General features: G+C 56.5%; 2 protein-coding genes across 7 annotated transcripts; one reads left to right on the top strand and one right to left on the bottom strand.

Moving 5' to 3' along the window:
• Window positions 1–51: 51 nt before the first annotated feature.
• CHTF18 (chromosome transmission fidelity factor 18) lies at window positions 52–11672 on the top strand. Of its 6 annotated transcripts, none has more exons than XM_087733176.1 (22): window positions 52–186; window positions 353–532; window positions 706–847; window positions 970–1144; window positions 1268–1357; window positions 1489–1541; window positions 1751–1892; window positions 2610–2822; window positions 3566–3663; window positions 3775–3898; window positions 4050–4183; window positions 4558–4651; window positions 4725–4823; window positions 5105–5235; window positions 5542–5704; window positions 5853–6077; window positions 6184–6333; window positions 6905–7035; window positions 8822–8966; window positions 9928–10044; window positions 10928–10985; window positions 11420–11672. In XM_087733176.1, the coding sequence occupies exons 1-22, from the start codon at window positions 105–107 to the stop codon at window positions 11554–11556; spliced, it is 2883 nt and encodes a 960-aa protein (XP_087589302.1). In that variant the 5' UTR covers window positions 52–104; the 3' UTR covers window positions 11557–11672. The 6 variants fall into 6 exon arrangements, 4 of the variants coding, with proteins under 4 accessions (XP_087589302.1, XP_087589301.1, XP_087589304.1 ...); XM_087733175.1 differs by having other exon boundaries at window positions 2580–2822; XM_087733178.1 differs by having other exon boundaries at window positions 353–536; window positions 2580–2822.
• Window positions 11673–12109: 437 nt separating this feature from the next.
• GNG13 (G protein subunit gamma 13) lies at window positions 12110–15101 on the bottom strand. Its single transcript, XM_009467838.2, has 3 exons — window positions 14685–15101; window positions 13400–13522; window positions 12110–12312 (listed from the first exon to the last, which is right to left on the bottom strand). Exons 2-3 carry the CDS (start codon window positions 13495–13497, stop codon window positions 12207–12209), a joined length of 204 nt encoding a protein of 67 aa, XP_009466113.1. The 5' UTR covers window positions 13498–13522; window positions 14685–15101; the 3' UTR covers window positions 12110–12206.
• Between the last annotated feature and the right edge of the window lie 559 nt (window positions 15102–15660).

Below are 15660 nucleotides of genomic sequence, written 5' to 3'. Positions count from 1 at the left end.
GCGCCGCGTCCAATCAGCGGCGGCTCCGCCGCGGCGCGGCGGCCGGAAGCGCGGGGCGGGCGGGCGCGGGGCGCGGGGCGCGGGGCGCGGTGCCGGGGCGGCCCATGGCGGGCCCCGAGGAGAGCCCCGAGGAGGCCTTCTACCACCGGTTCGCGGCCGAGCTGGAGGTGCTGGCCGAGCTGGGAGGTGGGTGCTGCTGGGGCGCCGTGCCCGGTACCGGGGGTGGCGGCGGAGGGAGGGAGCGGGCGGGCAGGACCGGGTTTTGCGCGGCCCGCCGCGGAGCCGCGCGTGCCCGGCCCACCGTGGGTCCCCTCCGGTGACCGGCACTACCGTCGTGTAACACCTCTTGCAGATGACCCATCCCCACCCGCTGGTCCCAGAATCTCCCAGTTTCGAGGTAGGAGGCAGCCGCCGGAGGAGTCCGACCCCCCGGGAGACCCCGTCGTGGGCAGCGGCCCGGGGGGCACCAACCCCAGGAAGAGGGACCGGGGCTGCGTCCCGCCCGGCTCCCCGCCACCGCCCGCAGCCCGCAGTAGGTTTGGCTCAAGCTGGGTTTGTTAGAGGTTTTGCAGCCCCAATGGGTCGCTGGGTGCTGCTGACCCCTCTCCCCGCCGCTCCCCGAGCGGTGCAGGAGAAGCAGCAGGTCCCACCCTTCGGTCGACGATGCTTCTTCTCTTCTTCCTCATGCCTTGGTCTCTCACGCAGCGCCGAAGGCGAAACGACAGCGCTTGGAAGCTGTTAAGAAGCTCAATTTTGGCACGGATGATGAGTTGGCTACTGATGGCCTCCGGGATGCTGACATGCTTGTGCCTGGCCCAGAGGCACCTTCTCCTCCCCAGAATGCCAGGTTCGCCACCTTGAACCCCACTTTTAGCAGGGGTGAGGGAAAGGGGCCTTGAACTCCACCTTTGGTGGGGGGTTCAAGGCCCCTTTCCCTCGCCCCTGCTAAAGGAACCTGATGTTTTCCAGCTCGGACCGCCTGGAGATGAGCGGCATGGCCCCGCTGCAGACCACGCCGCCCTCTGAGAAGAAGCGGGTCCTCAAGCGGCCACCCATCCTGGAGGACTACATCAACGTGACGTCCACTGAGGGCACCAGGGTCTTCATGGTCGTGAGGGATGATCCCTTCAGGACAGGAGTGGAAGTAAGGAGGGATCTGAAGGCCGGGCTTGCTTCTTTGTGACCTCCATCCAGTTCAGGAGGGGATCTTTGCTGAAACATGAAATGTTTGTGCTGAATGTCGGTGCGTGTCCTCTGCTCCTTGCAGCTCCCCGATTCCCTGGGCTGGAATGCACACAGGCCTCTCCACTTGCTGGGGGTGCCTTTCTCTTACCTGAAGGAACAAGTGGATGAAGAGGTATCACATCTTATACTGACCTTCCTGTCTTTCTCTGGATAGCCGCAGTGTTGGCTCCCGAATCCCCGCTCCCCCCAGCCCCGGGTTAGCGGGGCATCTCTGACCCCCCTCTCGCCCTCTTTGTGCTCAAGCGTCGAAGGCGTGTTCTGGAGGCATCGCAGCAGCTGACAGAGATAATAAACAGGTGAGATGTTGGGATGAAATCCCACTCCTGTCCCTGCCACACTGTCGGATACAGCTCCCAAGATGCTCCAGTGGGGTCCAGGTTTTGGGGACCTGCGAGCAGAGGAGCCTCTTTGCCCTGAGCATCCTCAGCTTGGGAAGTCTGAGTGTGATTCCCAGCCCTGCCCCGACTCCCTGGGTGGTTTGGGGCAAGTTAATTCTTTCTTGCAGTTGCCTCGAGAGCGACACCAGTGCCGAGAGCCCAGAGCTCACCGGGGAAACGGAGCCGGCAGACGAGGAGGAGTCTGCGCTGCATTGCCTGTGGGTGGACAAGTTTACTCCCCGGCGCTACATGGAGCTGCTCAGTGATGATGTGAGGTTCTAGGATAAGTGGGGACTTGGGGTTCAGGTGGGCTTACCACTTTTTTAAATCTCCTTAATACTGTGAGGTCATGGTTTTATGGTGCTGCCTTTGCTCGTGGGGCTTTCGGAAGCGCTGGCGGGGGGGCTCTGTACATGCTAGCCCTGTCTGGGGGCAGTCCTGCTGTGCAGAGCTCAGGGCAGGGGTTTTTCAGCTGTAGGCCGTAGACCTTCTGACAAAAGAGACTATGAAAGATGACCAAAATAAGAAAAAAAAGATTGGGTGGACTTTAGCCAGGCATTGTTGGCTATTTTGACTTTTTTTTTTGAATGTTAGAAGTTTTGTAGGGAATTGGAAGTTATGGAAGAGGCTGAGAAACGCTGGGTTGAGCCGAGACAGACGAGGGACAGCAGGGATGGGGCCGATGTGACTTGTCCTCAGTTGCCCCGTGGGATGGTGGCCAAGTCAGGAAGGGAAACCACCATCTGAGTCTGTCCCACAGAGATGCTGGGTGGAAACCTGGGCAGCCTCTCCCGTGGTGGGGGGGTGATGTGCCGTGCGCTCGAGGTCTGTCTGGGCAGACATGCTCTGCGTTGCCTCCCTGGACTCGGCTCCTTCCTCTGCACACCATGTCAATTTTTAAGCTATGAAGGAGAGGCCATTCTCTGTCCTCGGCCAGAGCTTTTTGGGGTTCAACAGGGTTTGCCTGCTTTCTTGCCTGACACGCAGTACACGAACCGCTGCCTTCTGAAGTGGCTCAAACTCTGGGACACGGTGGTGTTCGGGAAGGAGAAGGCTGTGAAGAAGGCCAAGCCCAGTGCCGAGGCTCATCCTCCATTCAGCCAGCCCAAGGAGCAGCAGAATAAGTGGAAAACGAAGGTCCAGCTCACAGAGGAGATTCTGGAGGCTGAGCTGGATCAGCACAAGAGACCCAAATACAAGGTGAGCACCCTGCTGTGGTGGGTCTCTTCTCCTGTCCCCCTCATCCCACCACCATGGTGAAGAGCAGGGTCTTCCAGTACAGATCTAGCAGAAACTGGATTCCTTGTTTCTCCTTAGCAATTATGGGTTTTTCTCATTTCTTTTTCTGTTTTGGCTTGAGTAATGTGATAACAAGGGGAGGGGAGCAGACTTTCTCCAGCCAAATTAAATGGGCTCGTTGAAGAAAGACGTAACAGAAGCTGGTCTTGACTTTATTTGTTTGGGGCAGACGTGACATGCCTTTGAGCGAGAGTTTCTGCATCTGGAAAAGAGCAATGATGCTCAAATGCTAAAGGAAGCAGAGACAACATACCCAGGCCAGCTAACCAGCTTCAACCTGTCCAGTGAGAGGATATAAAAAAGGGGAAACAAAACCAGATACTAACAGTATTGCTTCTCAGGAGTGTAGCTCTGGAAGGGATTTTGTTGAGCTTTTTCCATTTACTGCCCCGCAAACTTAAACAAGTGCATGAGAGATGCTGCCAGGATGACTGTTGCCTCTCAGAGTTTCTCTTATATTCTCCTTCCTCTAGTGACTTTCTCTTTTCTGAGTATGTCTACAAACCAGTGCAGCAGCTCCCAAGGGTTGAAGCAGACCACTTTGCAGGCTGCAGAGCCTCGTCCCTGTGTGTGGCAGCCTTGGTCGGTGCTGGACGAAGCCATGCCTTGCTGCCTGCTGGGCTGACGTTACCCCTTTGCTGCAGGTAGCCCTGCTCTGTGGCCCGCCTGGCTTGGGAAAGACCACGCTGGCCCATGTCATCGCGAAGCATGCGGGGTACAACGCTGTTGAGATGAATGCCAGGTGAGTCTGCGCTGGCTGCCCAGCCCTGCCCAGCCCCAGAAGCTGCTGGAGGTGGTGCCGTGCTGGAGGTGGTGCCGAGCCGCAGCAGCCTGGAACCGTCTTGTCTTGCAGTGATGACCGCAGCCCTGAGGTTTTCAAAACCCGCATCGAATCTGCCACCCAGATGAAGTCTGTGTTGGGTGCCAACGAGAAACCCAACTGCCTGATCATCGATGAGATAGACGGTGCGCCCGCGGTAAGCCCAGCCTGGATCTGGCCACCTTTTGCATTAACCGCTTAATTATTGCCCCCTTAGCAGCTCATCCCCTGCTCCATTTTAGGAGCGGTTTCTTGCCTCTGAACAGCAAGAATTCATCCCTTCTGTGCTTGATTTTTTTTTCCTCAAGGCATCTATCAACATGCTGCTAAACATCATCCACCGTAAGGATGGCGAGGGCGAGGCGGCGGCTGGCGCGGGCCGGAGAAGGCGGCGTGAGGGCGGGCTGCTGCTAAGGCCCATCATCTGCATCTGCAACGACCAGTTAGTATCGTCTGCGTGTCTGGGGAGGGATGGAGGGCTGAGACCCCTGCCCCGAGCGAGGAGGCGGCTGTTGTTGCCTCCAGCCAAAGCCTTCCTGCACCAAGTTATCTGCCGTCAGACCTGCGGCTTTGAAGTACCTTATGAAAAGTAAAGCTACAATATGCTTAGGTTTCCTGAAACCCCCCCGAGGTTTTGTATCTGCTAGGGTGACTTGTAGCTAGGTATGAATGTATGGTCGTGTTTGTGCATGCCCAAGCGTGCAGTGGTGTACAGGCAGCTGCTAAATAACCCATCTCTCTTTGAGTGGAGCATTAATGGCTGGATTTCTTCCCCTGCCAGGGTCGCTCAGAGACCCCTGTGCTTCCCTTTGCCAGGTACGTCCCTGCCCTCCGGCCGCTGCGGCAGCAATCGTTCCTGCTAAACTTCCCTCGGACGGCGCCATCCCGGCTCGCCCAGCGACTCTGCGAGGTGCGGTGCGGCTGAGGGCTCTTCTTGTCCCCCCAGCCAGCGGGCCCTCCCTGCTGACCCCCCTCTCCTGCAGATTGCCCTGCGGCAGGGCATGCGGGCGGACACAGGCGCGCTGCTGGCGCTGTGTGAGAAGACGGAGAACGACATCCGCTCCTGCATAAACACCCTGCAGGTACTGGTGTTGCTGGGAGGTTGCTGGGGGACACGGCCTTGCGGCAGCTTTTGACTTGATCTGGGCTCAGATGGGATGGAGGGGAAAAAAACTGCCCGAGGCAAATCCCTAAAATGTCCGCCTTGTTGTCTTCTGTGTTATTTTTAACCTTGATTCCCCTCCAAAGCAAGGAAGAGCGAGGTGCCTCTGTCTCTGGCTTTCCACAGCACCAGCTAGCTGTTGTGGGCATCCCCTCCCTCCCTGCGGTGCCTGTCCCCCCCAGCCCCTCACTTGTGTTACAGTTCTTGCACCGCCGAGGCCAGAAGGAGCTGAGCGTGCAGATGGTGCAGACGATGAAGATTGGCTTGAAGGACCAAAACAAGGGGCTCTTCTCCATCTGGCAAGAGATCTTCCAGCTCCCAAAGGTCCAAAGGTAAAAGCGGGGATTTACTGGGTCTGCTGTCTGCTTGGGGCATGCTGCTTTGTGGTATCCCCTGACCTGCTTGCAAGACCTGCAGTGGAGAAACCTGAAAGGTCCTGGAGAGCTGGTCTGCCCTGCAGCAGACCCTGCTTCATTTCAGCAGATTTGTATGTCCAGATGCTCTTTGGCTGCTCTCTTTAGTGCCCAATAATTTGACATCGGTATTGCCTTCAGCCCAGTTTGCAAGGGTCCAAATATTCCTTGCTGGTCCGTTCAGCGCCAGGGTACCCTGAGCTCTTCCCTTTGGGCTCCCCCCAGGCACAGGATAGGAATGGACCCCACTTTGCCAGCCCAGCTCCTAGTGGGCGATGAGGACCTGTTGCACGTCGGGGGGACGGCTGGCTTCAACACGTCCTCCCACCGCTTCCACCACATCCTGCACCTCGCCATCTCCTCAGGGGAGCAGGAGAAGCTTGCCCAGGTAGAGCAGCCAAGGGGGAGAGCTGGGCAACTTCCTCTGGTGTGTTGTGCTGAAGCTGAGCTCAGTGGGATGCTCAGAATCCCAGCTGTGCTCTGACGGGACCGTCTGCCCAGCCTTGGGCTGTCTCTAATCCTGCATCCACTTCCAGGGTCTGTATGACAATTTCCTGAACATGAAGCTGCGGGACTCCAGTTTCAGCTCAGTGTGCTTGGCCCTGGAGTGGCTGGGCTTCTCCGACCTGCTGAGCCGGGCTGTCCTGCATGGACAGAGCTTCCAGCTGATGCGATACCTGCCCTTCCTGCCTGTGGCTTTCCACCTGCTCTTCGCGGCCACCAGCATCCCCCGTCTTGCTTATCCCAGCAGCCAGCACGAGGCAAGTACTGGGAAGGGCATGGTGGCAGTGTGGCTCCAGCTCTGTCACCCACAGGGACATCTGTGGTTGCAGCCGTGGCTGAACCATCCCTGCCCTCTCCACCCAGGCCCTGGCCAAGCTGAACCACATGCAGAACCTCATCATGTCCATGGTGTCAGGGATAACACCCAGCGCCCGCAGCCGCACGGGGCAGCAGTCTCTCGTCTTGGAGGTGCTCTGTCTGCTGCTGGAAGTCATCGCCCCAAAGCTCCGACCAGTGAGTGCCCATCGGCCCCCTCTCACTGCAGTGGCAGGAGTCCTGCCCAGGCGATGTGTCCCTTCTGCAAACCCCACCGTGAGGGCTGGGACACGTCCCCTGTGCTGCATCGCCTAGGCTGAGCTATCCCGGACCTCTGTCCCAAATTCGGGGTTGGTTTGACATTGCAGCTGATGCAGAAGCCGGAGGGAAGCTGGGGATGTGGCACTGAGATACCCGACTGTTGGGTGTCCGGGGGGTGTCCTGCACCTCCCGGATCCCTGCACCTGGGGGCTGGGCTTGGTCTGAGCAGGGATTTGGGAGCCCGTTGCAGTCTCCTTCCAGCAGCTGGTTCACCTGCACGGGGGGTTGCATTGGGTGCATTTACCCTTCGGGCCATCGGAGGGGACTGTCCCTGCTCTGTGAAGTACGTTTGTCCCTAATAGGAAACTAAACTTGGTCTGAACCTCATGGGTATTAACTGTCCTTTCTCACATAGAGACAAATGCTGTGCTCCAGGTTATTTTTATGTTTAGAAGTTATTATGGATTAGTGATGCTCTCCCCTTGCTGGGCTCTGCTCTCCTCCCCAGGTGAACACGCAGCTCTACAGCCTGAAGGAGAAGCAGCAGCTGGCAGACCTCATCAGCACCATGCTGGCCTACAACCTCACCTACCACCAGGAGCGCCTGCCCGAGGGCCAGTATGTCTACAAGCTTGACCCGTAAGTCCTGAGGGTGGGGGGAAGGCATAGGGTTCGAAAATAACAGCAGAGAGTTCAGGAAGGAGTTTGAGCCCAAAGTTGTTGTGGCATCGAGTTGGTTTCTTGCAGCTAGAGCTCAGAGGTTTCTCTGGCGATGGCAGCTGGCTTGGCAGGAGCTTCCTGGCGCTGGGGTGGCTGCAGGGACCTGACTTTCTCTGATGACAGCTCTGCGGAGATTATCTGGTTTTTTTGCCTCATTTTTTTTTTAAAGGAGGAGCCCCAGAGCCTTGTGGGTCCTTGGGGCTGCCGCTGGCTTTGCTCCAGCTGCAGCATGGTCTGGCTGCCCCCATCACCCCCTTGGACTGAGGCCGAAGAGGGGCTGATTTTGCTTTAATGGGATTATAGGAAAGAAAGCAGCTGCCTTTGGCTCTCACCGGAGCTGGCAGAGGAGGGACCGAAGCTGCCAGGCGCTCGTGGCAGCAGGGGAGAGCAGGTCCACCGGCGCACGTTGCAAACAGGAGGTCACTGTAGCCGTGGTTAATTTGTATATTAATAGCCGGCTATTGCTAGACTTGAGTCTCATTGTGCTTTAAGTATATACAGAGCCGTAAACGCTCCAGAGGCTTTGGTGAAATAATACAGACCCGACCACAGCTAGGAGCAATGCTAATGTCTTCCTGGTGCAAAGTTAATTACAAAAATTAGCCTCTGTTAAATCAAGCAGCTGCATCTAATTACAGTGAAGCACTCTATTATTTTTTTTCCCCATGGAAAGGCCTGCAGGGGCTGCAAAGAGCCATCCTCTCTTGCCCTCCCTGTGCTAGGCTGTGCCACCAAAATGTGGCTGTGGGGAAACCGTGGGACATTGGAGGCCATGTGACGCAAGCAGGTGCGTTGCGTTGCGTTGCTTTGCTTTGCTGTTTTTGTGAAGTCTGAGCTGGTTTCCAGGCCGTGCACAGCAATGACAGGGACCGCAGGGGTGACCATCCCGGTGGCACCTATGAGTCACGTCCCAGCATCTCTCTGGCAAACAGAGTTGTTGTCAGCAATGAAACCTGTGTTTTCTCTTTAAAACTTTTTAAATTGTAGATTTGACAGCTAATTTCTAAATGATTGCAAAGCCATCTGACAGATGACTTTGTTCCCTTTATTTTAAGGAGAATAATATTGAATGTGAATAAAACATAAAATATTTACGGCTGGCAGAGGAACTGGCCCAGCTGGCTCCTTGGTGCTGGGGCTGTGCCTGGGCTTTTGCTGTGCTGAAACAGGCCTAACTTCAGAGCTGGTGCACCAATCCATTAAGAATAAAACTGCTCTGATTAGCCAAAATTACTGTTCATGGCCGTATCTCAGTTAAACAGCTCCCTGTGGGCACCACAGGGTTCATGCGAAGGGTCTTGGTGCCGCTCATGCCCAAGCTGTGATGTGACTGTGGCTTTTTCAGGACAATCTATTCAGCACAGACTCGCCTGCAATTTCCTCTTCTTGCCTTAAAACCAAGATTAAAAAGCACGTAATCCCTCCTGAGTTCCCATTCAGCTGAGAGGCCCTGCAGCAACCTGGCTCCTCACGGCCAGTACTGCTTGCTGGCCATCTTCTAGCCTGCCATCGCACAGGCAGACTCGGAGAGGGCAGTGGTGGGGAAACTGAGGCACCGTGGCTGGGATCATACTGAGAGGCTGGGGGGGATGGGGCTGGGAGTGTGGTGGGTCTCTCTATGCCTGTGTCAGGCTGCAGTTTGCATAATGCTTTTTTATTTTCAGCATTGATTTATTTTCTCTGCTTCCCCTCCTCCACGGTGCAGGAACGTGGAGGATGTCTGCCGGTTCCCGGACCTGCCAGCTCGCAGGCAGCTGACCTACCAGGCCAAGCAGCTCATTGCCAGGGAGATCGAGCTGGAGAAGATGAGGAGGACGGAGGCTTTGCTGCAGGCGCGAAACCTGTGCGAGGTAGGGAGGGCTCACAGTGTCCTGTGGTTTCAGGGGGATGGTGTGTCCGTCGATGGGGATAAAGTCCTTAGGGCTGGTGTGGGGACCTGGTCTTTCCAAAGCAGCCGGTGGCTTTCGCTCTGCAAATGGAAATCCAGGATTAGCCCCCTCCAGTCACAGCCGTCTGCCTGCACATCTGCCTTCAGGCAGCACATCCATGCTGGGCTGACGTGCCCAAAGTGCTCATCTTTTTGCAGGAGTTCTGGAAAGAAACGCTTGCTGTGAGTTAAAGCTTTAAGCCCTTCAACTCTCTAATGAGGGTTGCGATGAGATGGGAATTTCAGTTCATCTGGCTGCATTTTGTACGTGTCTGTGGGGGAGCTGACCTGCTCTCTCCTGCCTGCACGTTCCCTTGCTGCTTCACTTTGTCCCAAAGGTCCCAAAGCCCCAGGGAGGAGCAGAGTTACTCTGCCCACTGCCGAAACCCTCTGCAGAGCGGGAGGCAGGAGAAGGTGGAAATGGGCAAATGTGGAAGCTGAGAAACGGCTTGGGTGTAGCTGGTGCCTGCCCTGCCCTGGTGCCACGGGAATAATTAATCCCTGAGAGCCCCTTCTTACAGCAGAAGGGCTTTCTTGGGGATGCGTGGGGCAAAGAGATGCTGCAACAACATCTCTGAAGGCTCCTTGTTTACACAGTGCCGACTGTGAAGTCCCAGGGAAAGGTGCTGCAAACAAGCACGTGCCTGAGGCACTGCTGGGACTAATCCCGCGTGCTGCAGTGAGATAGAAAATGATGAAAAAATACTTGCCAAGTCGTTTAGATACTGTAATCAAACCCAGCAGCAAATAGAGGGGGTGTGTGGGACGGGTGACAAGGCACCATCCTGCCCTCAGGCTGTGCATCAGTCACCTGGGGGGGATGCCCAAGCCTTGAGCTCAGTAGGCACCAAGGGGACCCTCGCTCAGGGCTCTCCTCCCTGCAGGAGCCTGGGAATGGCCTCGGTGAGGTGGGGGAGCAAGCGGACGCGGGGCTGGTGGTGCCCCCCAACCACCAGCAGCGCCTGGAGCACATCGTCCAGAGAGCGGCGGTGGAGGACAAGGTGAGGGGGGCTGCAATTTCTACCTAATTTCCTACCAGCACAGACCTTTGCTGCTGGAGACTGGCTGTCTCCATTGGTATTTATTTATTTTTAGTACCGTTTCTTTTAATAGAATATAGTTTGGCACCACGTGTCCCATAATTGCATTGCTGGGTTTATAGCATGGGGATGAATTAGATCTGGGTGACAGTTATGGCTGTGCTCCATGAAGCTTTCAGGGGTGGGGAAGGAAAGAGATGTGAATGGGTTAAAATAGCTGAATTTTGGCTCAGTGGAAGCTGCGGCGTTGGGGAGAGAGCTGCTCGACGGGTGGGAAGGTACACACGCAGCTCAGGGGCTGTGGGGACATCAGCAGGTGAGCCAGGCTGGTCCCACCCCAGGCATCCTGATAGTGGCCAAGAGGAGCAAGAGGTGGTCCCCTGCTACCACCCCTCTCCACAGGCTCAGCTTTGAGACCTTGGCCATCCATAAAACCCCGCTTTAGCACGATGAACCCTAAAGTTTGTGTTGCACGCCCAATTTTGAATGCAGTTTGCATTTTACCGAGGCTGCTGGCCCTTTCTGCAGGATTTGCATCCGGCTCCTGCTCGGCAGCTTCCTCCTGCGCCGGGTGCTTGAAGGGGGAAGGCGGCTGGTGCAGCCCTGAGCGTGAGGTGATGGCTCCACCAAGAGCCCCAGCAAGGGGCTCCTCTGAACTGCCTTAGACACTGTCTAGGGCTGACTTAGCTTAAAACGGGGCAGAGCTGAGTGGTGTTGCTGGGCTCTAGCCTTGCACCGAGCTGCCAGAGAGAAACTGGGTTTGCTTTTGGCTGTTTCCAAATGTGAGCTGTAAATGCAGGCACTGAGAGCGCCACACTCACCTTCTGTGTTTTGCTTTTCACAGCCTGAGACGGACTTCTTTGGGCGGCCGCTTCAGCGGCAGCAGGCGGCCACGGCCCTGGGTAGGTGGCAGAGGGATGGGGTGGCCACGGGTGCTGCCGGGGGTCCCTGTATTCACAGTGCCTGGACCCCCAGAGGTGCCCAAAGAGGGACTCTGTCCCTAAGCACTGTGCCCCGGGGGACATCAGCGGGGTGGGGAGGGGATATTGAGCGAACTGACCCCGATGCAGCAGGCAGGGGGGTGCCTGCGGGCAGGTCGGTGGATTCTGGCAGCATCCAAAGGGCCAACAAATGCAGTGAGCTGGGGAGGACGGTTGTGGGTGCTGTAAGTGTTTGCAGGATCCGGGACATGGGAGCATCAGCTCTGCCCTTGCAAACCCCTCCATGCCTGGTGGCAGCTCCCCAGCCCCTGCCCTCCCCGTGCAGCCTGGGCACAGGTTATAACTTTAAGGTTAAGAGTTTCTGCAAGTTTTTGACATCGATCTTCCCCCTGCAGCCCCTCAGGCCTCCAAGGAGGAGTCAATCGAGAGCCTGATGGGAAAGGCCGTAGGGAAGAGCGACGTCTGGTTCCGGTTTAACGAAGGGGTTTCCAATGCCGTCAGGAGGAATATCTACATTAAGGACCTGCTCTAGCAGGGCAGAGATGAAGCCCAGGAAATTATGTAGATGGAACTGAAGGGATAAGCTGATTTGACTTTCTAACCCATGGATGGGGTGTGTGTGCATGATCTTGGTTTGTTTGGTTTTTTTAGTACCCACTTGTTTTGTTTAAAAAAAATAAAATATATATATAAAAAATAATCATGAAGTATTGTTCTGTTTATTCCATTTATAAACCCTTAGTTGTCATATGTTATTTCATTTATAAACCCTTAGTTGTCATATGTTGCCTGTTTTGCTGCAAAATTATATCCTACAATATACAAAAGAATATTTAAAATCACTGAAAATGTTTTATAAAAGTTTTCTTCCTTTACAAGTTCAAACATCTGCCATCTTGGTGGCAATGGTGGCAGAGGTGAGTGGAGGTCTGCGGCTGGAAACTGCAGCCTAACCCAGCAGAAACCTTTGCTGCTCATGTCCCCGCACACTGCCCACCCCCTGTGTTTTCCCTGTCCCCCCTGTATAAAAAATAAACACTTCTACAGCTAAAAATAATAAGACAAGATGAGGGTAGGGTTTTTGTTCAGGTAGTCATATTAGGAAGCTAGCTAATAAAAAAGTACATTCATTGTGGGGGAGCGCGGGGCGGCGGGAGCTGACGCGGGCAGGGGGCCGACCCCTCAGAGGATGGTGCATTTGCCTTTCTCCACCCAGGGGTTGTTTTTCATTAGCTCCGGGTTGAGGAAGGGGTCTTCTGGAGTGCCATCCTCGATCCACTTCACAAACCTGCAGAGAGGGGAGCGGAGGGGTGGACATAGGCCCTGCCCGGAGCCAGTTTGCGTTGCACCGAAGCATTTTGCAAATGTGTCACTGCCACCCTCCGCGAGGGATGCTGGATGCTGGACGCAGGGCAGGGGCAGTGCAGCAGTGTCTGTGCAGCAGCAAAAAAATGGGGGGAGCCGGGGGAGGTGTGGCAGTGCCCGGGCTAAATCCAGCTCTGGTGGGGAGCGATGCTGGGGTGCACCCTGCTCTGGCAGGCAGGGACGTCGGGGTGCACCCCGCTCTGGTGGCAGCGTGCATGAGCTGTGCCAGTGCATGAGCCCCCGTCGTCCACCTGGTTTTAAGATGGGGAGCTAAACACAAGACAAGTTTATAAAAAGCCTTTTGTCCCCAGCGTCTGTAGCTGCCCGTGTGCTGCTGGTGGGGGATGGCCTTTGCGCTGTGTTTGAAAACTTCTTTGCTAAAGTTGCTTTTTTTCTGCTCCCCTTTCTAAGGGGCCAGCGAGCGATGGGGCCACAGGCTGGGTTAACTGGGGGGCTGTTCCAGAGCCCTCTGCGGTGAGGAGCAGTGAGGTACAAACCAGGGAGTGGAAATAGCTTTCCATGACTTTGTTTTCCAGGTTTAAATCTTTTGAGCTCGGGGAGGGGTGGGTCTGCACACTCATCTAGCTGAGCCCAGAGCACTGGGGGGGTCCCGGGGGGCACCCGGGTGTCAGGAGGTCCCATGGCTGCTGCCACATCCCAGCCACCACCCGAGCTTGGGCAGCCGGCAAGGGGCCAGCAGGGGGGGATTTGTGGATGGAAGCATGGGGGCTTTGCAGATACCGGCACTGGGGCTGGTGCGGTTTCTGCCACTGGGGCTTGGAGGGCTCGAAGAACTGTGAGGGGACAAAAAAAAAAAAAATCTCTAAACCTGCCTTGTTTTGGGAGCCCCCAGGTGATTTGAAGGGGGACATTGGTGCTGGCCGAGGGGGTGGAGAAGAGCTGGACTCTGCTCCTGGCTGTGCAAAGCCATGTCCTGCTGCTGGTCTGGTCTGGGGGGGGGGGGGGGGGGGGTCGGGGGTGCATGGAAGGGAGGGTGGGCACCCACTCACTCAGGTATTGTCTTGGAAGACATCTCCCGCTTGTAGGCCAGCTGGTACTTCAGGCTTTCCACCTCCTTCTTCCACTGCGGGAGGTCCCACTCGTCCATGGCGGCAGCCGGGGGCTCTGCGGGGCTGCAAACAAGGACATTGGTGCTGTTTCCCACAGCTGCATCCTGCCCCGGCTCCCCCATAGCTCTGCATCCCCAAAGCAGGCTCTCCCAGGACAGGGACAGCACCCTGTCACACTCCAGGGGTGGTTTCCAACCCCATGGTGGAGCAGCCTGTGGCTCTCGGAGCTTTTGGGGTTGTTTTCATAAGGCAAAGGCTGCACTTACCTGCAGGGTGTGAGGCCAGCCTGGCACAGGGTGGGTGCCTGGTGCTGCCTTCTTGTAGCCACGCTGTGCCCGCAGGCACATGCAAAACCCGAGGACCTGACCAGATTTGACTGCAATTTGGATGGTGGTATTGCTTGGCGTGGAGAGCAGCAGATAGCAACCAGAGACTATCTGGGGAGGTGGGGAGTGTCTGTCCTTCTCCTGCCCATCCATGGTCCCAAACAAGGCCAGGAGGGATTTTGGGCACCTGTATGGCTGTGTACACAGCTCTCGAAATGGCTCATGTGGATGGTCACCTCTGATTTGGGGAGCAAGACCATCCCCAAGTGGCCCTGGGTGCCGGCTAATGGTGGGGATGTGCATGATGGGGAAACTGAGGCACGGCAGCCGATGGAGCACAAGGAGTCGCATGAGACCTTCTGCAAGCACCTGGGTCCCCATGCTACCTCAAGAATCGGTGGGACAAGGGGACCTTCCCCTGCTTGTGGCCTGCCATGACCCCAGACCCTCTAGCACGCAGAGGCACTGGGCAGCACCCAACAGAGTCACTTTGCACCCAGGGAGGCTGAACCCTAGGGACACCCATGCTCCCCGTCCCACACCAGGCTGCAGCCCCCAGCACGGGGCAGGCAAGGACTGGGGGTGCTGCATGCCGGGGCACAAAATGCAGCCACACACCGGCACGGCTCAAATCCAGCCACACGCTGGCACAGCTCGGCAGCTGCATGGGGTGCCCCAGCTCAGCTTCTCTGCAGAGCATCCCCCGGAAAAATAACCAGCCATGGGAGGAGGACAAGCACCCAGAGCCCAGCATCCCCCCCGCACCCGTGGTCCGGCCTCCCCAGGGTTCCTGGTTCCCGCTGGCGGCTCTCCTGGAGGCAGACGAGGGACCAGCATCCCCATCCCCGCTCCAGCCATCCCAGCAGCATCCCAGCACTGAGGCCGAGCCCTCCACCTACCTTGGCTGGAAAAGATGTTAGCGGGGAGCGGGGGTTGTGTCCGTCCCCGCCGGCTTGCCAAGCCGCCCTGGCCTTGCCCACGCTGCCTCCCGCGAGCGTTCCCCTCGCTGCTGGTGAGCCCAAATCCTCTGTGTAATCTATTAATGCACGGCTGGTCCAGCTGCCTCCGACACGGCAGGAGCCGGATAATGGGAGCGTCCTCCCCCTGCTGCTCCCAGGGGATTTGGCTCTGCTGAATGTGAGCTCTCGGGATGGAGGCAGCATCCTGGTACCCAGCAGCCGAGCTCCTGAAACGGGGTTACCCCAGCCTCCCCATAGCCCTAAGGGACAGAAGCACCCCAAGGAGGGAGGGTAATGTGTGGCGGGACACAGCGGCACCCCAGGGAGGGCCTGCTCCTGCCTGCATCTCTGCCTGCATCCCTGCCTGCATCCCTGAAAAAGCCAGCCTGGCCATGGCTGTCCCCCAGTTGCTCCCTCTGTGCTGCTCCTGGATTTTGTGTTTCTTCCCACTTCCCGGGTGCTGGTGGAGCCGGGATGGGGGGGGTAGGGAGCACCAGGGGTGCACCTGGGAAGGGGTTAGTTCAAAAAAGGAAAAAAAAAAAAAAAGATAAATGCAAAAAGTGAGCAGTTGGAGACTAAACATATGGCAGGTGAAGGGGCAGGGTCAGCACAAGGGGAAAAGTGCAACAACATTAAAAAAAAATAATGAGTGACTTACAGGGAGGGGGAAAAAGCCTACTAACAGTTAGCTGATTAACCTAACAGATGCAAAAGCAAAAACACTAAGTGAGGAAAACCCCACCCCTACCCTTCATTAAACAACCAATTGAAAAAGAAACACTTCAGGTAAGCTTTGCTGCTTAAAAACAAAAGCAAAGCAAGGTTTCCACAAATTAAAACTGCCCAAATCCTGCCCCAAGAGCCCCTTCTTCCCTCTTGTCTGTGGTGATCCAGGGCCTGCGTCTGTATGGGTGGC

Source organism: Nipponia nippon, unplaced genomic scaffold (assembly GCF_047370975.1).
Source record: "Nipponia nippon isolate SJK-2023a ecotype South Korea unplaced genomic scaffold, ASM4737097v1 scaffold_5, whole genome shotgun sequence".
Lineage (NCBI taxonomy): Eukaryota > Metazoa > Chordata > Aves > Pelecaniformes > Threskiornithidae > Nipponia > Nipponia nippon.
Note: the sequence above shows the minus strand (reverse complement) of the source record. Positions and strands in the feature narration are given on the sequence as shown.